At 33.2% G+C, this 25,469-nt stretch overlaps 1 protein-coding gene across 1 annotated transcript; it reads right to left on the bottom strand.

The window, feature by feature from the left end:
* LOC139517949 (inter-alpha-trypsin inhibitor heavy chain H3-like) lies at positions 1 to 23,942 on the bottom strand. Its single transcript, XM_071309549.1, has 9 exons — positions 23,798 to 23,942; positions 23,408 to 23,571; positions 22,290 to 22,400; positions 21,850 to 22,082; positions 10,354 to 10,517; positions 9,195 to 9,483; positions 5,389 to 6,068; positions 1,721 to 1,796; positions 1 to 221 (listed from the first exon to the last, which is right to left on the bottom strand). The coding sequence occupies exons 1-9, from the start codon at positions 23,879 to 23,881 to the stop codon at positions 1 to 3; spliced, it is 2,022 nt and encodes a 673-aa protein (XP_071165650.1). The 5' UTR covers positions 23,882 to 23,942.
* Between the last annotated feature and the right edge of the window lie 1,527 nt (positions 23,943 to 25,469).

The raw sequence follows: 25,469 nt of genomic DNA, 5'->3' as shown, positions 1-25,469 counted from the left end.
TCATAGAAAATTACCATGTGCTCCGCCACCACCGTCACTAACATCAATATCTCCAACTCCTACGCCTCCTCCGCCTCCGCCACCACCGCCACCACCACCTCCACCACCACAGCTACCGCCACAGCCACTCGGTCTACTTGCGATTCTAAAACTGCTGGCACTTAAATCGCCAGAATGCAATTGAAAACTGTTGCTACCTTGAGAATTTGCATGGCCTAAATCTATGTATAGAAACTCATTAAATGTGGATCAATATAAATGATTGTTTTTGCAATTCAACACTCTTATTATCTATGTAATTACTTTGAGATTAATTATCCCATAAATGATCAAGATTCGACGGGGTTTCTGTTATTTATAAATTGTTTTCAGTCCTTTGTTTTGGAGCAATAATCAAAATGTAACTTGTGTTCGGTTTAAGGTAACATTATCACAACAACAATTTGACGCTTGTCGGAAGTAATCGGGTGAGTTTGTTATATCTGAAAGTCTGACCTATATGTAATCCATGTTATTTTATCGAATAATTCAATGATTAAAACCTTCCATTTTTAATTTTCCTCGGAGTTCTGTCTTTTCTTGTAATTTTAATTTTTTTCGTGATAATATCAATTTGTATGTCATGTAAAAGAGAGACGAAAGATACCAAAGGGACAGTCAAACTCATAAATCCAAAACAAACTGACAACGCCATGGCTAAAAATGAAAAAGACAAACAGAAAAACAATAGTACACATGACCCAACATAGAAAACCAAAGAATAAACAACACGAACCCCACCAAAAACTAGGGGTGATCTCAGGTGCTCCGGATATCATGGCTCTTTATACAAATATACATTTTCATAATATTTTGTTTATATCTTGGTTTTTATCAGTTCGCCAGTTATTATGCTTTCATTAATTTATAAAGGATGTGTTACTCTTAAAAATAAATTGATTTTATAATGCGACAACAATTTTAATTGAAATACTACAATTTCAAAGTTTGTAAACTAAAACGAGCTACTGCTCACTGATGATACCCCCGCCGCAAGTGGATAATATTAATAGTGTAAAAATATGCAAGTGTTCGGTAAACAGGAAGTTGTCGAGTGATGAATCTGAAAACGCATCACACAGTAAAGCTGACTTATATAAATCCTGAAACCAAATTTCAGAAATCCTTGTATTGTAGTTCCTGAGAAAAATGTGACGAAAATTTTCAACTTGGCTATCATGTGTAAAATCATACAAGTGTTCGGTAAACAGGCAGTTGTCGAGTGATGAATCTAAAAACGCATCACACGGTAAAGCTGACTTATATAAATCCTGAAACCAAATTTCAGAAATCCTTGTATTGTAGTTCCTGAGAAAAATGTGACGAAAATTTTCAATTTGGCTATCATGTGTAAAATCATACAAGTGTTCGGTAAACAGGAAGTTGTCAAGTGATGAATCTGAAAACGCATCACACGGTATGGCTGACATATATAAATGTTAATACCAATTTACAGAAAGGGTGGATGTGTAGTTCCTGAGAAAAATGTGACGAAAGTTTTGTGGGACGGACTGACTGACGGACTGATGGACGGACGGACTGACAGACAGAGGTAAAACAGTATACCCCCCCTTTTTTAAAGCGGGGGTATAATGAATATATAAATCAAATTTTGGAGGGTAACATATGTGTTTTTCTAATTTGAGTGTTTGTTTCTGTTACTTAGGGATTATTTACTCACTTTGTCTGAATGGTCTTGATTGTCGAAGCTGGGGTGCTGTAACTACCATAGATGTAAAAGGTGTGACAAATTGATACTGAAATTATACATTTGTTTTTTGTTGTTAGTGACATGTTTTATAGTTTAAAACCCTATAATTACAATTTATAATGTTTGTAATGAAAGCACTGTGCATTTGCTTTTTGTATTTTTTCAATGTTCTTGTACTGTTTCTGTGTAATTGAAAGTATATATTATATCCTTTCTTTTCTGTTTTGTTAAAAAAAAAAAAAAAAAAAAAAAACTCAATTATGATTGTCAATCAAACAATCAAAAAGTCAATAAAATTAACGGTATCAATTTTCTTGCACCAGATGCGCATTTCGACAATACATGTCTCTTCAGTGATGCTCGTGGCCAAAATATTTGAAATCCAAAACTTATATAAAAGATGAAGAGCTATAATCCAAAAGGTCCAAAAAGTATAGCCAAATCCGTGAAAGGAATCAGAGCTTTGCATGAGGGAGATACATTCCTTAATTTATAATAATTTCTATCATTTTGTAACAGCAAATTTTAATAACACAAAAAAATCCGTATTTTCATGCCAGTACCGAAGTACTGGCTACTGGGCTGGTGATACCCTCGGGGACTAATAGTCCACCAGCAGAGGCATCGACCCAGTGATAGTAATAAAATTAACGGTATCAATTTTCTTGCACCAGATGCGCATTTCGACAATACATGTCTCTTCAGTGATGCTCGTGGCCAAAATATTTGAAATCCAAAACTTATATAAAAGATGAAGAGCTATAATCCAAAAGGTCCAAAAAGTATAGCCAAATCCGTGAAAGGAATCAGAGCTTTGCATGAGGGAGATACATTCCTTAATTTATAATAATTTCTATCATTTTGTAACAGCAAATTTTAATAACACAAAAAAATCCGTATTTTCATGCCAGTACCGAAGTACTGGCTACTGGGCTGGTGATACCCTCGGGGACTAATAGTCCACCAGCAGAGGCATCGACCCAGTGATAGTAATAAAATTAACGGTATCAATTTTCTTGCACCAGATGCGCATTTCGACAATACATGTCTCTTCAGTGATGCTCGTGGCCAAAATATTTGAAATCCAAAACTTATATAAAAGATGAAGAGCTATAATCCAAAAGGTCCAAAAAGTATAGCCAAATCCGTGAAAGGAATCAGAGCTTTGCATGAGGGAGATACATTCCTTAATTTATAATAATTTCTATCATTTTGTAACAGCAAATTTTAATAACACAAAAAAATCCGTATTTTCATGCCAGTACCGAAGTACTGGCTACTGGGCTGGTGATACCCTCGGGGACTAATAGTCCACCAGCAGAGGCATCGACCCAGTGATAGTAATAAAATTAACGGTATCAATTTTCTTGCACCAGATGCGCATTTCGACAATACATGTCTCTTCAGTGATGCTCGTGGCCAAAATATTTGAAATCCAAAACTTATATAAAAGATGAAGAGCTATAATCCAAAAGGTCCAAAAAGTATAGCCAAATCCGTGAAAGGAATCAGAGCTTTGCATGAGGGAGATACATTCCTTAATTTATAATAATTTCTATCATTTTGTAACAGCAAATTTTAATAACACAAAAAAATCCGTATTTTCATGCCAGTACCGAAGTACTGGCTACTGGGCTGGTGATACCCTCGGGGACTAATAGTCCACCAGCAGAGGCATCGACCCAGTGATAGTAATAAAATTAACGGTATCAATTTTCTTGCATCAGATGCGCATTTCGACAATACATGTCTCTTCAGTGATGCTCGTGGCCAAAATATTTGAAATCCAAAACTTATATAAAAGATGAAGAGCTATAATCCAAAAGGTCCAAAAAGTATAGCCAAATCCGTGAAAGGAATCAGAGCTTTGCATGAGGGAGATACATTCCTTAATTTATAATAATTTCTATCATTTTGTAACAGCAAATTTTAATAACACAAAAAAATCCGTATTTTCATGCCAGTACCGAAGTACTGGCTACTGGGCTGGTGATACCCTCGGGGACTAATAGTCCACCAGCAGAGGCATCGACCCAGTGATAGTAATAAAATTAACGGTATCAATTTTCTTGCACCAGATGCGCATTTCGACAATACATGTCTCTTCAGTGATGCTCGTGGCCAAAATATTTGAAATCCAAAACTTATATAAAAGATGAAGAGCTATAATCCAAAAGGTCCAAAAAGTATAGCCAAATCCGTGAAAGGAATCAGAGCTTTGCATGAGGGAGATACATTCCTTAATTTATAATAATTTCTATCATTTTGTAACAGCAAATTTTAATAACACAAAAAAATCCGTATTTTCATGCCAGTACCGAAGTACTGGCTACTGGGCTGGTGATACCCTCGGGGACTAATAGTCCACAATTAGGCAAATTAAGAAAATAAAATAGAACTTCCTGCTAATATACATGATATCTAGATACTGATAAAGAATTGAAAAGTAGAAGCAGGAAATCTGTTGATGGTAAACATGTAACCTTTCAATTTTTGTTAAATTATCCGCCCATAAAACTTTTATTTTTTAAAAATTAGTGTGACCGATTAATTATGACCTGCCATGAATGAAACCAATTATTGTAAACAAGTTATCGATAACGCGTTAGTCATTTAAAAATACATTTTACCTACATTCTTGTTGCTCAGACCTATGTTTGCTGTGTTGTGTTTTGTGTTAACTTTTAAGTATTTGTTTAAACATAATTTCAAAGGATATCGATCTAAAACGGAAGTTATACTTTTGTCTTTGTCACTTATCATTTCTAATTGTTTGGAAACAAAAATTGTCATACTAAAAATGATACTGTCAAATAATTGATTGGGGATAGGGCATTTTGTGTAGAATTATCAGTCAAAGCCTTTTGTACTCAATTTTACAGTTTGTTCTTATCTTGTAGTACGTTATATCATTTTCTTAATTTGGAAAGTAATTTACTCTCGTAAACATGTTTTTTTCTTTTTAGTGACTGTTCCCATGTCCCTCTTATTCAATTGAGGTCGCTGGTTGATGTGTGACATATTTCTGTTTTATTTTACTTTATCATTAATCAGGTCTTTGATTTTCTTTTTTTATTTGTTTTAAAATTGTTTCATCAATATATTGAAACTAAAATTTTAAGTTTTCTACGCGCAAAGTTTTTTGTATTCTGCATATTCGTAGATTTTAATCAGTCTAATTAAAGTACATTAAGAAAACTTAAACAGGTTAATGGTCAATCTCTGATCTGACCATGCATAAGTTATTTTAAAATACATGAAATTCTAGTGTATGCTATATACCCTATATTGTCAAAGTTAGAAACAAAAACTGATGTAGCAAAAAGTGCCACGTGAAAATTGCAATACTAATATGTGTTTTAAATATTCACAAGAGCAATTGGTAAACTATCAAGCCGTCTGAAAATCGTCTTCAATCAGTTAATACAAAATATGAAACAAACTTGTATAATTACTGTTAATTGATTTGAAAAAATCGTAACTTCAAACATTTATTTGAGTAAAACATGAAACGTTCTTGGATTTTTTTTTTCCAAGCCCCTAACAATTAAAAAATAACAGATGTTGTGTTGTGGAATATTAGCACATTTTCATAACATTTGAATATATGAAGCGTAAAAAATGATTTATAAACATACCTTTAAGGCCAAAGATATGATTTTAGCTTTAATTTCGTCCTTTTTTGTATTTGTAATGTCACCCTCGATATCTTTAAGCAACTCCTTTATTGTGAGATACGCCCACATCTTTTCTGTTATCATTGACAGATCAGAATCCTTGGTTATTGCCTTGAGTTCAGGAACTGGTCTTTGTTTCCATACCAAGTCTGTGTATCCATTATTCCAACCTTTGACACTGGGTACGATGCTAGAACCTTTAGATCTCATTTGCCCTGCAACTATCAATTCGGAACCTTCAAAGTAATACTTGTAGTGGTTCTTGGTGAGTGTATTCATATTGACATCACCAGCATAACTAAACGTGACATTTGTCAATAAAGCCGATGAAATTTCGGAATATAATCCTTTAATCTGCAAAGAGGCATCAGAATCTTCATATATTCGTCGTGCAAATCCATTATTTTGTAATGACATCTGTTTCAGAAAGTCAAAATCAAGATTATTTCCGAAACCTAAGCTAAAAATTGGAATTTTAGCCTCATTGGCTAATTTTACATTTTGTAAAATTGAGGCAGGTTGTGTTTCTCCTGCAGTTGGCTGTCCATCAGTTAGAAACATTAAGATAGTTGACTTCTGCGTATCAAGGTATTTATTCAATAATTTTATTCCTTCTTTTACTGCTTTGTTAATGTTGGTACCTACAATAGTAAATAAGATTAATAACAATACCTTACAGTCTCCCTTATTTAACTATCTACACATAAGAGTTAAAGATATCTTTTCATTTGAAATCTTACTTAGCCTTTTGTTGTCTGATTCAAGTGTAACGAGTGTGTGCTCAATTTTAGAGTCAAGGACACAACGGTATATTGAGCTATTCTTTATTAAAGAGACATTCATAGATAAAATATTTGTTTTGTTGGGTATTTTTCTTGCTTTGGAAAGACTTTCTATATTTCTTTCAAATTAGTTTGTCGACTCTTTAATGACCCTCAAATGCGTTCGATTTCAAACTGGTCTAGTCAGGGGCGATTTATACACTTACATACGTTGTGGAATGAAGCTTTGGAGATCTTCTCAAAGATTATCGTTTTGGTTTTTATTTTGTTGTTGTTTTGAATTCGTACACCGTTATTCTAGTTTATAAAACCGAAGAAATAATTCATATGAAATTGCGTCATTAAAAACGTTATAATATCTGTAACTAAAACAATCAATAGATTTATTTTTCAAATTAACACGAAAATACAGTCCAAAAAATATTGGTTCATCTATAGAAGTGATATTTCTAATACAGGAAAATTTCATTCTCTTTTGTATATTTGTTTATAAACTGTTTTTTATACTTAAGGGAATTTACTACTTAAAAAAAAATGAAAAAAAAAAGTTTGAGAGTGTACCGAAACGGGTCGAAATTTAGCATACATAACTTTATTTTATGTACAAATATATGCGTTGTATATATAAATATATATTTTGTTAATACCCTAGTCCCACTAGGCCACGATCGCACTACGATCTGTGAAAAAAATGCAAATTTTGATGATCGTAGTGCGATCGTGGAGATCGCAGTAAGGTCGTATCACGGTCGTGGTGAGGTCTTCAAGATCGTGAAGAGCGTGGCCAACTTTGAACATGTTCAAAACAGTCGTGGTGCGGTCGTGGCGAAATTAGGTCGTAGTAGAAGCGTAGTGAGAGCGCACTAAGATCGTAGTAAGATCGCAAAGGTCGCTGTACAATCGTAGCGAGAGCGTAGCGAAAGCGTGATTCTATTCGGAGAGACTGCGCTACGATCGCACAGCGACGTTATCACGACCTCACTACGACCATCACGTTCTCACTGCGACCCAACTACGCTTCCACTACGACTATACCACGCTGTTCAAGACCATAGTACGATTCTAGCACGCCCTTGCCGTCCTCATCACGCTCTTCTTACGACCTGACTACGTTCATACTACGACCATCATTCTCATTGTCATTTTCACATAAAATATATAAAAAAAGCTCCCTAGATTTTGTTTGTTTGAATGTAATTATCCATTGCTCTAACGGCTCAACCATGCTTCTCGTTTTTATATAGATTAGACCGTTGGTTTTCCCGTTTAAATGGTTTAACACTAGTAATATTTTGGGTCCTTTATAACGTGCTGATTGATGTGAGCCAAGGCTCCGTGTTGAAGGCCGTACCTTGGCCTATAATGGTTTACTTTTATAAATTGTTACTTGGATGGAGAGTTGTCTCATTGACACTCATACCACATCTTCCTATATATATTGATACATCTATGTCATCTCTGCTATCGTTCACTAAAATATCGTGATTGAGCTTCATGGACCAGCAATAGGTTGTAATTTAGGTTGGATTGGTCGGTCCGACATCTCTGCTTGACCAGGATTCGTTACTTTGCTCCCCCTGCCTCTACATCAACTCCTACCACTATGCCCACGTGTTCTGGTAGATTTTGGTGGCATGACTGTATTGTTTCCGAGAAATCTACGATTTAATCAGAAATAGAAGGAATTGAACTGTATTGGTATGGATCACGATGTTGACGTTATTGCTGAGAACGTAGTAAGATCGCGCTATGAACGTAGTATAATCGTGGTAAGAACGTGTAATAATCGCAGTAAGATCGTGTTGCAATCGGATAACTCGTGGTATGGTCGTAGTGAAAGCGTGAAGAGCGTAGAAAGATCTTGATAAGCGTAGTGAGGTCGCAGAATAAGCGCGGTGAGAACGTGGTATAATCGTAGCGGGATCTTTGTAGAAGCGTAGAGAGGACGTAGTAGCATCGTGAAAGCAACGAAAATTTACATTTTCATGCCGCTCATACCGCGACCTCACCACGATCTAAATTTATTTTAGATCGCGGTGAGCGTGGTGCGATCGTGGTCTAGTGGGACTGGGGCTTAACTCTTCTTGATAGTAAAAAGAAAAGTAAGAGTGAACAAATAGGATTATATACATCTCTCATTTCTACATGTAAGTACCTAATTTAGCATTTAACTATTTCAACCTTATCAGGTGCATGCATAAAAATATTCGAGGCTTAAATTGATCGTGAGAACTTTTTTCATGTCGTTTTTTAACATTGGTAGCTTTGAAATCAAATGATACGTTTCAGCTGTTGGTGTCGCAATTGTGGAAAATAAAATTGGATTGTGATAACGTCAAATAACGACGTCAGTGGTTATCTATAACACAGATTTTTCATAACGGTCAACCAACTGGTGAATGCGTCAGTAAACATTTCAATGGGAAGACCAGAATTTTACTATTTGGAATACTAGATTTTGGTTAACAGTTACCCTATTTATTGTAATTCTGAAATCAGAATAGGAAACGCAAAGTCTGAAGAATTGAATCAACTGATAAATATATACATAGTATATTCCATATGCATGCACTTTTGGAATGTTGATAAATAGAAATGAACAGATTACCAAAATCTTAATTTGGTCGTAATCTGTTTTTTTTTTTATTAATCCCCAATTTGTCAATTTCTTCATTGAGATCAGGGTTTCAGGAAGATTTATTAATTTATTTTTTTTTGGATAGAAAAGTTCAACAAAATGCTCTGCAACTTCGAACTTTATTTGGCCTTTTTAACTTTGTCTGATTCCGGCGTCACTAATGAGTCTTTTGTAGACGAAAAACAAGTCTGGTGCAAATACAAAATGTCAATCCTATTTTTTATTATGAGTTTATTTGTAATGGAAGATTATTATGATTAGAACAAACCAAAAGGTAAAAACTAAACAAAAAAGATTAATTGATACGTGAGTTTGTCTCTTGAACAACATGTGATTATATTACTTACTTCCTCTAGCAGTAACGGCTTCTATAAACCTCTCCGCAGAACCAAAATTTACTTTTGTCCCTTGTAACATGTCAGTTTTGCTCAACCAATCCAAACTGTGATCGAAAAACAAAATGTTAAATCTGTCTGTTGGGTTCATATCCAGCATGATTAGTTTCATCGCTTCTTTAAGTTGAATAATTTTTCTACCTGACATACTCCCACTTTTGTCTAGCACGAACATCACATCCTTTGAAAGTGGCTTAAAGTCTTTTGGGGCAAACATATGAACGAAATATCCATTCACTACCTGTTTTAAAGAAATAAAAATATACTCTGATTTTCTAGCCTCAAGAAAAAGATGTTTAGCATTGGGTTTTTCTATAAAACAGTGGCGCAAAATCATCAAATGAATCGGTCAAGTACTATATCTCAACGTTAATTATTCATTTCTATTTGTTGTGTGTAAATTGGGTCTCTCTTTAATACAGTGTATTTTAGTTTTTATTCTACTAAACCATAAAGAGAATAAGAAGATATGTAAGTGTCAATGAGATAATAATTCACCAACATAGTTCACATAAAATAGATATGGTTAGTTGTTAAATTGTGTTGTTGAGAGTTCTTTAGTCAAATAAAAAACTTCTCCCTTTTTTAAGTTGATTTCCTAATATGGTTGTTAATGTTATAATGATAGCAAAAAACTGAACTCTTCTGATTCCGTTCGTTCGAAAACTGAAGCAAAAACAGTTAGGTACCAGAATTATAATTTCACACGCCGGACGCGCGTTTCATCTACATAATACTCACTAGTGACGCTCAGATCAAAATAGTTATAAAGCCGAACAAGTACAAAGTTGTCAGCATAAAGGACCCAAAATTCCAAAATGTTGAGCAAATTTACGGGTAAGGTAATCTATTCCTGGGATAAGGAAATCCTTAGTTTTTTTTCGAAAGATTCAAAGTTTTGTAAAACAGGAAATTTATAAAAATTACCATATTATAGATATTCATGCGGAATACCGTGCTGGTGATACCCTCGGAGAGGAAACGTCCAACAGCAATGGCATCGACTCAGTGGTGTAAATAGTTATCAAAAGTACCATAAAAAGGAAAAAAATAACCATTTATATAAACATGTGAACTGTAGTAAAAAAGGAAAAAAAACAGAAAAAAATACCAATAAATCTCCAGCATCTTTGTCCCTGGTAACATCATATTTCACTTTAAACTGTCCAGAGATACCGTCTTGTGACATTGCTTTCTGGTTCTCAACACTTGGAGCGTATGTTATGTCAATTCTCTTTGGTGAAACATGTTTGATACTAGCAATTTTACTAACATCTGAAAACAAAAAACGACATTAAAGCTTTAAATCGTGTTTATATATTAAAACATCTTTTATTTCTGTTTTAAACGAAAAAATATATATATGATCACTTTATATTGTCCTGGATATTTGATACTTTGCTGAAGTCAGGGTGTTTTGTCGGACCAAAAATCCCCACATACATTCTTCTTGCTTTCCAGAATCTTAATATCTCAATATAAAAGTAAATAACTGCCGACGTATCTCAACATTAAAAATTGAAAAGAACATAGATATCATAAAAAGAAACGATATCTTGTATATTGAAAATATGAAGAGAGTTGGTTTTTTTAGCTACATAATAATTTTGTTCATCAAATATTGCTTATTACATAAACAATCAAGAATCAAAGTTTCTTTTGACGTAACCTGTTACAATCCACTGACTACCCACGGAATAATCATCTGAATAAATTAATTGACATTCATTTTGTTTACAAAACATTATATTAACAATACTAGAAAAATTATTCATTGATTAGGTTTCTTTTAATTGTAGGTAACATTGGACTCATTGTATTATGTCCATTAATATTGGTATCTACTCTCTTTGTGTATTCATTAACAGAAATTCTGTAGACGTCTATATTTTTTGTTTTCTGCTCAGATACATAGTACGACTTATATATTGAAAAACTAATAATTGTAATCAAAAAAGTTATTGAGTAATACTTGTTGTCTGTAGTTTTGTAGCCAAATGAAAAATCTAAATTACTTTTTTTTAAGACTCATCAGTGACGCTCATATCAAAATATTTTTAACGCCAAACAAGTACAAAGTTGAAGAGCATTGAGGATCCAAAATTCCAAAAAGTTGTGCCAAATACGGCTAAGATAATCTATGCCTGGGATAAGAAAATCCTTAGTTTTTTTCGAAAAATTCAAAGTTTTGTAAGCCGGAAATTTATAAAAATGACCACATTATTGATATACATGTCAACACCGAAGTGTTGACTACTGGGCTGGTGATACCCTCGGGGACGAAACGTCCACCAGTAGTGGCATCGACCCAGTGGTGTAAATAGTTATCAAAGGTACCAGGACTATAATTTAGTACGCCAGACGCGCGTTTTGTCTACATAAGACTCATCAGTGACGCTCATATCAAAATATTTATAAAGCCAAACAAGTACAAAGTTAAAGAGCATTGAGGATCCAAAATTTCAAAAAGTTGTGCCAAATACGGCTAAGGTAATCTATGCCTGGGATAAGAAAATCTTTAGTTTTTTTTCGAAAAATTCAAAGTTTTGTAAGCAGGAAATTTATAAAATTTATAAAATTGACCACATAATTGATATTCATGTCAACACCGAAGTGTTGACTACTGGGCTGGTGATATAATAAAAGTTATATAATGAATTCATATTTGGAGCTTCTTGCACAGGTATAATTTTAATCCAACTGTTTATCCCTACTGATGGTTCATTTTTTTTACGATTCACTAGAGAGTCATATAACATTTTATTTTAAAAAAGTATAGTCTCAAAATAACGATCTTTCCATGTGATGTTATTTCTCTGGACATTAACTTTACTTTGGACAGAATTTTCTTGTTTAACTATGTCAATCCAATTTTGTGGAATGGATTGTTTCAATTTATGAAATTCAGTTTACTTTACACTTTGATTTGTTCAACATGTAATTTTCTGAAACTGACACTGTGTTATCTAGAATAGCATTTAAGTAAATTATATCACTCTTAATCCAGTTTTTAAATATAATTAGTTTATTATGAAATGCAATAAATTTATTCCCCCATACTGTTTGTTTTCTAATACATATTACTGGTTGTTTTGTTTGCCCACCCTCAGTCAAAATCCAGGACTTTACTTCTTCTCTATAAAATTCTGGAATATATTTAAAATATTCTAATTTTTTTATATCATCTAAATTTATATTGAATATAGCTAAAATATTATTAGACACTTTTAGATATTTAAAAGGTATAAGCTTTCAGTTGGCAAATTTACCATTAACAAGTCTATATACCGATGATGCCTTTAGCGACAAAAATGAACTTTTAAAATCGACCATTTGTAAACCTTCTTTTTCATATGCAAGTGTTATCAGGTTTCTTTGTACTTTGTCTGGCTTCCCAACCCAAATATATTTAAAGCTTCGTGTTTATAGTTCTTTAAGATAATTTACAGGAGTTAAGCAAACACTTCCCAAGAATGTAAACAAAGGCAAAATTGATGTTTTAATAATTATAAAAAAGAAGATGTGGTATGATTGCCAATGAGACAACTATCCACAACTAAGACCAAAATGACACAGAATTTTACAACTATAGGTCACCGTACGGCCTTCAACAATGAACAAAGCCCATATCGCATAGTCAGCTATAAAAGGCCCCTATAAGACAATGTAAAACAATTCAAACAAGAAAACTAACGGCCTTATTTATGTAAAAACATGAACGAAAAACAAATATGTAACACATAAACAAACGACAACCACTGAATAACAGGCTTCTGACTTAGGACAGGCATATACATATATAATGTGGCGGGGTTAAACATGTTAGCGGGATCCCAACCCTCACCCTAACCTGGGACAGTGGTATACCAGTACAACATCAGAACGAACTATAAAAATCAGTTGAAAAAGGCTTAACTCGTCAGATGGACAATGTTATGATATTGTAATTATTGTATTTATTTATGTTGGCCTAATTTGTGTTGTATGGCCTGATAGTTGTTTACAGAATAATCTTAGAATTGTGCAGTTTAGAAATCACTGGAACAATTACAGAATGATTGGAACTTTCCAGAATGATCCTTATAAAAGATGCGTTAGATAAACTTCTACATTTTACTAGAAACTGCCATTGTAACTTTCTAGGATGTTCCAGTATAGATTGTTCTAGAATTTTCCTTGACAATTATATATAAACAGACACTAAAGTTAAACGCTCACTCTTGGATTTGGACTTAGACATCGATAGACATTAATATTCGTAGCCTTTGGATTGACACTTTTATTCTACAAACAACATCATACTGGATTGTGACCGTAATATTCAGATTGGATTCCGAAAGATATCCGGATACAGATAAAGATAAAAGATTGGACTCATATTTTGACAGTTAAGTTGACAGAAATATTTGTGTAATACTTCTTGTTAACTTTTGTATAATAAATATTGTTAAATTTTATTATTGATTTGTGTCTTTTGTTGGCTACAATTTAAAGGCAATTTCTGGCCGTAACAGAAATTGGGGGCTCGTCCGGGATACTGAAAATATCTTATTCAAAATTTGTTTAGTAATTTTTATTATAACTAGCCAACAAAATTCTGCAAAATGGCATTTGATGCCGGTAAAGTTTTGAAAACGCCAGACCTGGAGGGGTTTGATAATTTAAAGAAAGAGGAATTAGTGTTGCTTGCTAAACATCTGAAATTAGATCTTAAAGTATCTATGAGAAAACAAATTATAAAAAATTTGATTATAGACAAATTAGTTGACGCAGAAATTTTAGGTGAAGAGGCTTTTGAACTTAAGGTCGAAAATATTGACGCCTTTAAGGTAGCACAATACAAAGATTTTTCATTCCCAATCAGACATCTTTAAACTGATGTAATTCCACTCATCTTTCTTTAAATTTTACAAATGAGGTACCAAAAGAAAGAAGAAGGATTAATCTTTCAAATTGTGATAATTACATTATGACATAATTATTACATCATTAATTGTTACGTAATTAGTTGCCATATTGTGATGTCTATACTTGAATGAATTTAGCTTCTTTGTTATTCATAGCATCCCAAAATATTTTATAGATTCTTACACAACACAAGTTGACCTCCAAAACTGTGTCTCAGATTTTTCCTATTGTATTTCATTCTCTCATAAATCTTCAATGAAGTTTGCAACATCAATTCATAAGAGACCACTAAATTCAATAGGGTATAAAATTTGTTCTATTGATGTTTTTGGAAATCTGAGACACAGTTTTGGAGGTCAAGCTGTGTTGTACAAGAATATATAAAATATTTTGGGATGCTATGAAGAACAAAGAAGCTAAATTCATTCAAGTGTGGACATCACAATATAGCAACTAATTACATAATAATTAATTATGTAATAATTATGTCATAATGAAATTATCACAATTTGAAAGATTAATCTTTCTTCTTTCTTTTGGTACCTCATTTATAAAATATAAAGAAGGATGAAATGAATTACATTAGTTTAAAGTTGTCTGATAGGGAGTGACAAAATCTTTGTATTGTGCTACCTTAAATTAAAACAGCTTGAATTAGAACATGAACTCAAATTAAAAGAATTGGAAATGAAAGAGATGGAGAAAAGAAAAGAAGATGAACTTAAATTAAAACAGGCAGAACTGGAAATGAAGGAAAGGTTAGAAATGGATAAAAAAGAGAAAGAAGATGTATTTAAATTAAAAGAACTTGAAATGAAGTTAAAAGAACTTGAAATGAAGGAAAGGCTAGAGATGGAAAAAATGAAAATTGAAATGGTCAAGGAAGAAAGCAACACTTAAGTCCAGTCGAAATCAGAATATTTTGATGCAGCAAAAAATATACGTTTGGTTCCCAGATTTTGTGAAAAAACAGTCGATAAATATTTTCCACAGTTTGAGAAAATTGCTCATAATTTGAATTGGCCAAAGCCATATTGGACTACAATGCTACAAAGTGTTTTTGAGGGTAAGGCCGCTGAAATATACTCCGCACTTCCATCAGAAAAAAGTTCCGATTATGACATGGTCAAACAGGAAGTTTTGAAAGCTTATGAACTAGTACCAGAAGCATATAGACAGAAATTTAGATCTTATAAAAAGTTTGATTCGCAAACCTATATGGAATTTGCTCGGGAAAAAGAAGATCTATTTGATAAATGGCTTACTTCAAAGAAAACAGATAACAATTTTGATAACCTAAGACAATTGATGTTATTAGAAGAGTTCAAACAATGTGTTCATTTAGACTTAAAAACACATTTAGACGACAAAACTGTTGGGACAATACATGATGCAGCTGTAATTTCAGATAATTATACCCTTTCACATAAAAGAAGTTTCAAGAGTCAAAATGTTAATACTTCAAGTGGAAATTACAAAAATCAAAGTACTGAGCGTACTGATAGTAAGCCTGTTGCACAGAATAAGAGTCAGTCCAATTATAATATGTCTAGTCCAAAATTTGATACTTTGAGAAGAAGTCACTGATTTGTGCTTATTGTAAGAAAATTGGTCACCTGATGGCTGATTGTTTTAGACTCCAGAAAAAGAATGAACGAGATAATAAGCCGAAGTCCAGTGCTTGTACGATACCTTATATTTCCAGTACGTTGGAATGTCCTGCGAGTCAGGCTTTTAAGTCCAGTTTTTGTGATTACATGGAGGAATATAAACCCTTTATGTCTATTGTTGATGATACCACTCTTCAGCCTATTAAGATTTTACGGGACACTGGAGCTTCTCAGTCTTTATTGTTAGACGGTGTGTTGCCTTTGTCCGAGAAGACTTTTGTTGGTGCCTCCGTTTTGTTACAAGGTGTAGAGTTAGGTTGTATAGATGTTCCTCTCCATCGTATTTATCTGAAGTCAGATTTGATCACTGGACCAGTTATTGTGGGTGTTCGTCCTAATCTCCCGGTTGAGGGTGTTACGTTTTTGCTAGGAAATGATCTAGCTAGGAACAAAGTGGTTGCTGAACCAATTGCTACCAGTAAACCGGTTGTGGATGTTAAATAACCTGAAGATGATGCTGAACTGTATCCAGCTTGTGTTGTAACTAGGGCGATGGCTAGAAAACAACAAGATGAGGATTTGCAAGAAAACCAGTTTGATTACATGGACCTTTCTGACACTTTCCTAGCAGACATTGAAGGTCCTGGTAGCTAAGAAAAGGCCATAATAAGACCAACTTATGTTAACAAGAATGTAATTATGCCATGGCCAGACAAAAACAGCCATTCATTAAACAGAAAGAACTTTTTGGAAGAACAAAATAAAGACCCTAAGGTTCTTCAGCTCTGCAAGAGGGCTCAACCACAGGAGGAAGCAGACAAAGTGGCTGAATGCTTTTTCCATCAGGACGGCATTTTAATGAGGAAGTGGAGGCCTCCTGATGCTACCCCAGAGGAGGAATTGAGAGTGGTATACCAAGTGGTGGTGCCTAAAGTTTATAGGCAAGAAATTATTGGTCTTGCCCATGACACCCCCTTGGCTGGACACTTAGGTATAAGGAAGACTTGCCTTAAGATCTTGCAGCATTTCTACTGGCCCAGACTTCGAAATGATGTCACAGAATACTGCAAATCATGCCATATATGCCAGGTTGTTGGTAAGCCTAACCAGAAAATACCACCAGCACCACTTCTGCCTATTCCAGCCTTTGACGAACCTTTCAGCAGAGTTCTAATTGACTGCGTTGGACCTTTACCAAAGACCAAAACTGGAAATGCGTATTTATTGACAATCATGTGTACATCCACTCGCTTTCCTGAGGCTATTCCGCTAAGAAATATAAAGACACCTACTATTGTCAAAGCACTTATCAAGTTTTTCACATTAGTAGGACTTCCTAAGTCTATACAGTCCGACCAGGGATCAAATTTCATGTCAGGTTTATTTCAGCAAGTCGTGTACCAGTTAGGGATTGCTCAGTATAGATCAATTGCGTACCATCCAGAATCTCAAGGTGCTAGAACGTTTTCATCAAACATTGAAGAACATGATTAGAACTTTTTGTCTTCAATTTGACAGAGACTGGGATGATGGAGTTCACTTTCTACTTTTTGCAGTTCGAGAGGCTGTTCAAGAATCCCTTGGATTTAGTCCCTTTGAGTTGGTATTTGGCCATACTGTAAGGGGACCGTTAAAATTGATTAGGGAAAAGTGGCTAACTGAACATACTGACCTGAATCTTTTAGACTATGTATCTAGATTTAAAGAAAAATTGTATACTGCTTGTCAAATTGCTCAGAAAAACTTAAGAAATGTACAGAACAAGATGAAAATATGGTATGATAAAGATGCCAGGGACAGAGTTTTTGAGCCTGGTGATAGGGTACTTGTATTTTTGCCAGTCCCTGGACATCCTTTACAGGCTAAATATTGTGGTCCTTATACAATAGAGATTAAAATCAATGATTTGAATTATATTGTAAAAACTCCAGGTCGGCGCAAACAAAGCAGAGTGTGTCATATTAATATGTTAAAACCATACTTTGAGCGTACTAATGAATGTGAGAGTAAACCAGTTGCCACTTTAGGCATGGTTAAATTTGAGAACAATCATGACAAACCAGATGTAATTGAACCACCTTTTAGTTCTAAAACTATGGAAGAGACAGTTAGATTGAAAAATTCAGAAATTTTGTCAAATTTAGACTTAAAACTTGCACATCTGTCTTTTTATCGTAAAGAAGAATTAAAAACTTTGGTATTTTCTTTTAAAAATCTTTTTCCAGATGTGCCAAACAAAACCACTGCTGTTTGTCATGATGTTGATGTAGGAGATGCTTCTCCAATTAAGCAACATCCTTACCGGCTCAATCCACTCAAACTTGAAGCTATGAGAAAAGAAATTAAATATATGCTTGACAATGATATTATTGAGCCGAGTAACAGTGAATGGAGCTCTCCTTGTCTCCTTGTGCCAAAACCAGATAAAACCTTTCGTTTCGTGACTGATTTCAGAAAAGTAAATTCAGTCTCAAAATCTGATTCCTATCCGATTCCAAGGATAGACGATTGTATTGACAACATTGGTCAAACAAAATTTGTGAGCAAATTTGATTTGTTGAAAGGTTATTGGCAAGTTCCATTGACACAGAGGGCTCGTGAAATATCAGCTTTTGTTACACCAGATGGTTTATTTCAATATACTGTAATGCCGTTTGGCATGAAAAGTGCACCAGCTACATTTCAAAGAATGATCAATAATGTTATAAAAGATTTAAACTGTTGTTATGCTTATATTGATGATCTAATTGTATGTAGCGATAGCTGGGAACAGCATTTAACACATTTGTATGATACTTTTGATAGATTGTCACAATCAAATTTAACTGTTAATCTTGGTAAAAGTGAATTTTGTCAGGCCACTGATGATTATTTAGGGCATACAGTTGGCCAAGGTCAAGTGAAACCTATTATGGCTTAAGTGGAAACTATTTCCAAATTTCCTCCTCCTACAAATAGAAAACAACTTATGAGATATTTAGGCATGATTGGATTTTACAGAAAATTTTGTTCAAATTTTGCTACTGTGGTTCAACCACTGACTCATCTTTTACGAAAAGATTCTAAATTTATCTGGAATGAAAATTGTCAAAACGCTTTTGAAAATAGCAAATCACTTTTAATTAATAGTCCAGTTCTGATTACTCCAAACTTTGAAAGACAATTTAAACTTGCCGTTGATGCAAGCGATGTAGGAATTGGAGCTGTTTTATATCAAGAGACAGATGATAATGTTGAGAAACCTGTATCATATTTTTCCAAGAAATTAGATAAACATCAGAAAAATTATTCAACTATTGAAAAAGAGTGTTTTGCAATGTTGTCGTCACTTCAACATTTTGATGTATATTTGAATCCCACTGTATATCCTATTCTTGTTTGTACTGATCATAATCCTCTCACCTTCATACATAAAATGAGAAACAAGAATCAGAGGTTGACTAGGTGGAGTTTATTGTTACAGGAATATGATGTAATTGTAAAACACATTAAGGGTAAAGATAATGTAATAGCAGATGCTTTATCTAGAGCTTATTAAAACACTTTGTATATACTATGTATTTTTGTTCATATTATTCATGATAAGTTTTTGTTACACTAAAACTTCTTTTAAGGGGGGAGGTGTTATGATATTGTAATTATTGTATTTATTTATGTTGGCCTAATTTGTGTTGTATGGCCTGATAGTTGTTTACAGAATAATCTTAGAACTGTGCAGTTTAGAAATCACTGTAACAATTACAGAATGATTGGAACTTTCCAGAATGATCCTAATAAAAGATGCGTTATATAAACTTCTACATTTTACTAGAAACTGCCATTGTAACTTTCTAAGATGTTCCAGTATAGATTGTTCTAGAATTTTCCTTGACAATTATATATATACAGACACTAAAGTTAAACGCTCACTCTTGGATTTGGACTTAGACATCGATAGACATTAATATTCATAGCCTTTGGATTGACACTTTTATTCTACAAACAACATCATACTGGATTGTGACCGTAATATTCAGATTGGATTCCGAAAGATATCCGGATACAGATAAAGATAAAAAATTGGACTCATATTTTGACAGTTAAGTTGACAGTAATATTTGTGTAATACTTCTTGTAAACTTTTGTATAATAAATATTGTTAAATTTTATTATTGGTTTGTGTCTTTTGTTGGCTACAATTTGAAGGCGATTTCTGGCCGTAACAACAAAAATTAGTATTTTCCCTAAAATTGAAAGATTTCTTTTTTCCCATGTCTTGAATAAAGGCAACAGTAGTATACCGATGTTCAAAACTCATAAATCCATGGACAAAAAACAAAATCGGGGTAACAAACTAAAACTGAGGGAAAAGCATTAAATATAAGAGGAGAACAACGACACAACACTTCAATGTAACACAAACAGAAACGGACCAAGCAACAGACAAAATCCCACGAGAATAACAAATATAACATCAAAACCAAATACATGAATTTGGGATAGACAAGTACCGTGACACGTCTTATCGCAATGTGAATTGACATTTTCATCATTTTCTCTATTTTACAATCCCAATTTAATTTTTTTTTAATTCCTCTTTATCATGTCCAAAAAAAAAACCAATGCTTTAATAGGTTTATTTCCCCAATTAATCCCCGCAATTCTATCTTTACATGATTTGAATTTCCCAATCCATAATCCTTCTGTTTTAATTTATTTCTATTTACCAGTAAACCTGAAAACCAGCCAACATTTTTATGTTTTGCAGATATTATATCGTTTTTATCTTTACAAAATTTATGTTGTGTCATCTGCTAGTTGTGAAATTGTAATGCTGTCACTTTTCCCATCTAACTTAATAGTGATTCCTTCTACTTTGTTGCTATTCCTCAACCTAAGAGCCATAATTTCAACAGCCAAAACAAACAATAATGCTGATAAAGGACAGTCTTGTCGGATTTCCCGTGAATTTTTGAAATTTTCTGAACCCCAAATGTTTCAAAGTTCCAAGCATAAAATCCCATTCTAACTAATCAAATGCTTTTGTAAAATGCACAAAAACAATTGCTCCTTCAACATTGCTCAATTCCACACTAAACAAAAACCGTCTTAGAATAGCACACATGCTAAAATTGTGAAGATTTAATTAATATTGAACGAAACTATTATAGCTGTTAACTGCTGCATGTGCATTGCATTGTTAAAACAGCCCATTTTTATAAAACAGAAGTATTCTACCTTCAAACAAATAGCTGACAGATTACATTTTAACATATTGGTAAAAATGCTTTATTGTGGGGACAAAAGGGTTTTAACCGGGCATCCTCCTGTGGCTTAAATATCTTTTTCAATGTAAATTACAAAATATAGGAAGTTTAAAAAATGAAGTATGAAAAACTTGACTACGATGACAGCCTTTGCAACCAAGTCAGACATATAATATTTATTTACATTCGTTCCGTGGGTTGGCATAGTTTTATATTTGATTTCGTTAGGTTTCATGAATTTCTTCTTCTTTATTTACGTAGGGAATTAGCATTTCTGTTAATATATTTTTTTAATATTGACTATGCTGCACTTACTGGCATCAATCTTAGGTGATGGAAGTCCACATTTCATGGATATATGAAGATTATCGTACGACATAACATATTGTATAGCGTAGTTTCAGTCGTGTTTATAATAAATTACACATTGACTTTAAATAAACCGTAAACTCACTCCGGTTTTGAAGATGGTGTCTTCCTGATTCAACCAAATAACACACACGTGAGACTTTTATATATAATTCCTTATATATATATCTAATCAACATACAGTTTGAAATTTGTAATTAGTATTAAACGTTATCAACCGTTTAGTCACGAAACATGTAACGTGGCAATCGGCTAACCTCGGTAGTTACCCTGAATACATTTGCCGATTTGTGTCTAATAGGCTGCTCCTTATTTCTTTATGAAGAAGTCTGAAGTCGATAAATCAGTAAAATATAAATCATGATATCTAAATCATATTTTATTTTTGCTTAAGTGAAGAAACAATATTCAATATGATTTGTTATCTGTAGAAAGTTGATTGGCCATTAATCCTCATCTTATTATAAATCTTACCAGTTGTGTTCTTCCCTTCTAATGGTGGCATCGTTAGATCTATGATTTCTCTGGACTCACTAATGAACACTTGTATTCTAAAGTCTTTCACTATTTGACCAGGATCTACATATATCACGTGCTGATATGAGCCAAGGCTTCGTTTTAGCAATTCTTGATATTTCAGTTTGAATATCACTAATGCATTCTTTTCCACATTAACAAGTATGTTAAACTTGTTTGAAGTTCTTGGACTGTTAAAATAAATATTTTATGATGAATGAGTTATACTAAAGCAGGTAGTTATATAATGTAAATATACCTCTGTTCATGATTACAGTTTTTAACCAAAAGTCAAAATTAATACAAGTTCAAAACCATAAAATGAAATTAGTCTGGTTGCTTTACAATTTGTTTGCTTGAAAAGTAATACAGCATGAATTTTTATTGCTTTTACTTACGAAGCAGCAATGTGACCTGCACTTTCTCCACGACTTTTCGCCTCTTCGAACTGTTTCTTTGCTTTCTCCTTTTCTTTGACATTACCAGCATATCGTTTGCCTCCTATTTCCCTGTATTACAAAATATCGTGTTATGTTGTCGCAATATACAAATAGAAATTTCCAAACCCAAAAAAACTGATAACAATTTCTTTCTTTTTCCTAGAGGAACTTGTTATATATATTTACTGCAATAAAGCCTTTCCTTGAGATCACCATCAGTGTCGGGTTTGTGTTGCACAGTGGTTAGTTTCTGGCTTTTTGTGTGTACATCTTTTTGCTGCCTTTTGGTGGATGTTCGTTTATTGCCATGGCATTGTCATTTGATTTTCGACTAATGCGTTAGAATATCCCTTTGATATATTTCGCATGTCCTTTGCCTAACATTAAAATTCGTGCAACACAAAACCAACTAAAATCAATATGTTGAAGACAATTAAACAGTTTGTACATTTTTTTTCCCGTTTTCCGTATCTTGACAATGACATATTTGTCGTAATCTATAAGTTCATAAACAAGTTAAGCTTCTTACAGTAACATCAATGTGTGTTTGTGTAATTATGTCGCACATATTTTCTGATGCTAACCAAATAATAACGGCTTTTACCATCTGTTCAGAAGACGTTCGAAGAGAAATGACACCAATTGTTTCAAAGGAAATATCAATCTGTTTAATGTTTCGATATTTTAAGATAGCAATTATAAACTGTTAGTTTTGCATTGCTGATGTACAGATATTCTCTTCGACAGAAGTTTTATATTTGTTGTGTCCGAAATATTTTTTGACGTGCACCGAGTTTTAGTCGACCAAATAAAATAAATTGACTTGTGTATCACATTCATCATGAAATTGTTTTCTGTCTCATGTAAGTACTGTTTAATTATTTACACTAACAAGAAAAGAAAAGAAAATTTGAATTTTCTTACTTAAATTGATTGCTTATTATGGAGTATCTGTAGTAAATTGAATATGAGCAAATATATATAAATGTATTGATAGTCAAATATCGTTTGTCAAATGATATAAAGAATTCCTAGTGTAAAGCAATTAATGATACATCAAAGCAATATAGTCTTACATTGTAAAGCCTGTTATAAAAGCTGAATCTGGTAGAGTCATATCAAACATTATTTCTGATGCTTCTTGATTTATGTTGAGTATTTTAGTTTCCACTACTGTTGTAGCAAATCTGAAGTAGATATCTGATGAAATATGCATCGACTTTATCTCTGGTTTTAAAGTCTGCAACAAAAATTAAGATAAGTGTATAAGTCTATAAAAATCAATCCGGCATACAGTTGTTCACGTGAAAGCGATTAAAAGACCTGACGGACAGACACGGATAGACACATAGTGTATAAAAAATACAAGAATTCTGAGTACTGCTTATCTTTTGTTTTTACCAAATGCTCTTATAGCATTTATAAAAGATATGCTGAAAATTTACAAAAATGTAAATAAAACATACCTGTGCAAAAACACGCTCATCAACTAGCACACTTAGCATAACAAATATGCTGAGGCATATTTCATACACTTTAGTCGCAAACATGATGTTATTTCAGTGCATTATCCCATTATCCCAATAACATGCAGTTTCAAGTCTAACTGCATATTTCATAAAAGATATTTCACTTTTATTACAGATTTTTTTTAATTTTCGAAGGAACAACACGATCCCGGATTTAACAATGAGAAACATGTGATAAATATCAGATTTAAAATTTCCCCTAAAAGTTTATTATTACAAAATATATTACCATGCTTGTTTTAATGCGACGTTAAATTAATGTTACAAAATGTTTACATGTCGTTGATTAATGTAAATCTGTCTTAGACACAAGGATAAACATTTGCTTAAAATGTAATCACTTACTTTGAGTTCAAGATTAAACACAGCTTTATGATATATTTGTATATAAATTTACTCTTGCACTATTAGGAATACAACTCAGCCTTCAGTCAATCGTTAATTATCTGATTTGTTCAAGGTGTTAACTAGTTGTTTATTCCTGTCTTCAATCCTTTTTTTATTTAATCCGATTTTCTCGCTTATTAAGGTCAAACGTTCAGTATTATATTTGGTTTTTTCTGACACGGTCATAAAAAGGATATTCAACACTGTAAAGCACCATTCCCCATGTGAATTTGAAAAATCGCCTTAAAGAAAACCATTCACAATGCTTAACATAAAAAGGAACGACCACTCAACCACCAAAGCCGTGATTATGATTAAAAGCTTACTTTATTTCCCATTCATTACATTATATTTTGTTCTCCGGTATACAATTATATATAAGTACATTATCCTCCTACCATAGCTGGGGTCCAATTTTCAAAATCCGCCCTGCATTATAATTTTTGATTTATTTTCTTTCGTTATTGTGTTATCAAAATGTGGAATTTCAAGCTCTTTGATTTCTTACCATATTGTTTTGGTAGATGCTAAAAGATATATATCGAACCTATGGTTTCAATTTGTAAACTTGGAAGAGACCTCCTCTCCTTAAAATTTACGGACGCCATCACTAGTTAATTGACCGTTATGCACTTCTGTTTTCACATTATCGCGTTTTAGACTTTATTGAACAGGTTGGTCCTTGTATGCTATTAGGACAAACGAGGTTTTGTAGTGCGTTTCCCATTTTGTTAGCTTTTGTTCGTATGCTTAACTTAATGAAAAGCAAGTTGTTGGGATACGAATTTTAGTTTATGATGGAATGACACTTAACCGCTAACAAGAGGGATTATGTTTGATTTTCATATAACGAAGACATAAATTTTAAAAAGTTTAATTGAGCTCTAGAGCTGATTTGCCAGTCACTGTTAGAAGTCATTTATGTCATTATTGCCATTTTGCGTAAGTTCTTCTTTAAGCTAAGTTAAAGTTTTAGTATTGCTGTGAGTGATGTGTTTTATGTATTCTGTTTTTTTTTTGGTTGGTTTTTCTGTTGGTCTTTTTTTTCTTTTTAAGACATGGTATTGTACGTTTATTTGCAACGTATGAATTCGAAAGTCCCTCTGGTATATTTCGCCTCTCTTTGGTGCCTGCCCCACTGACCTTAGATAGGAATTCTGACAATCCTAGTAAATTAATATTGGAGTCGAGCGCACCTGTCATGTCAAGATTTGAACTAACA

Source organism: Mytilus edulis, chromosome 1 (assembly GCF_963676685.1).
Source record: "Mytilus edulis chromosome 1, xbMytEdul2.2, whole genome shotgun sequence".
In the NCBI taxonomy this organism is placed as follows: Eukaryota; Metazoa; Mollusca; class Bivalvia; order Mytilida; family Mytilidae; genus Mytilus; species Mytilus edulis.
Note: the sequence above shows the minus strand (reverse complement) of the source record. Positions and strands in the feature narration are given on the sequence as shown.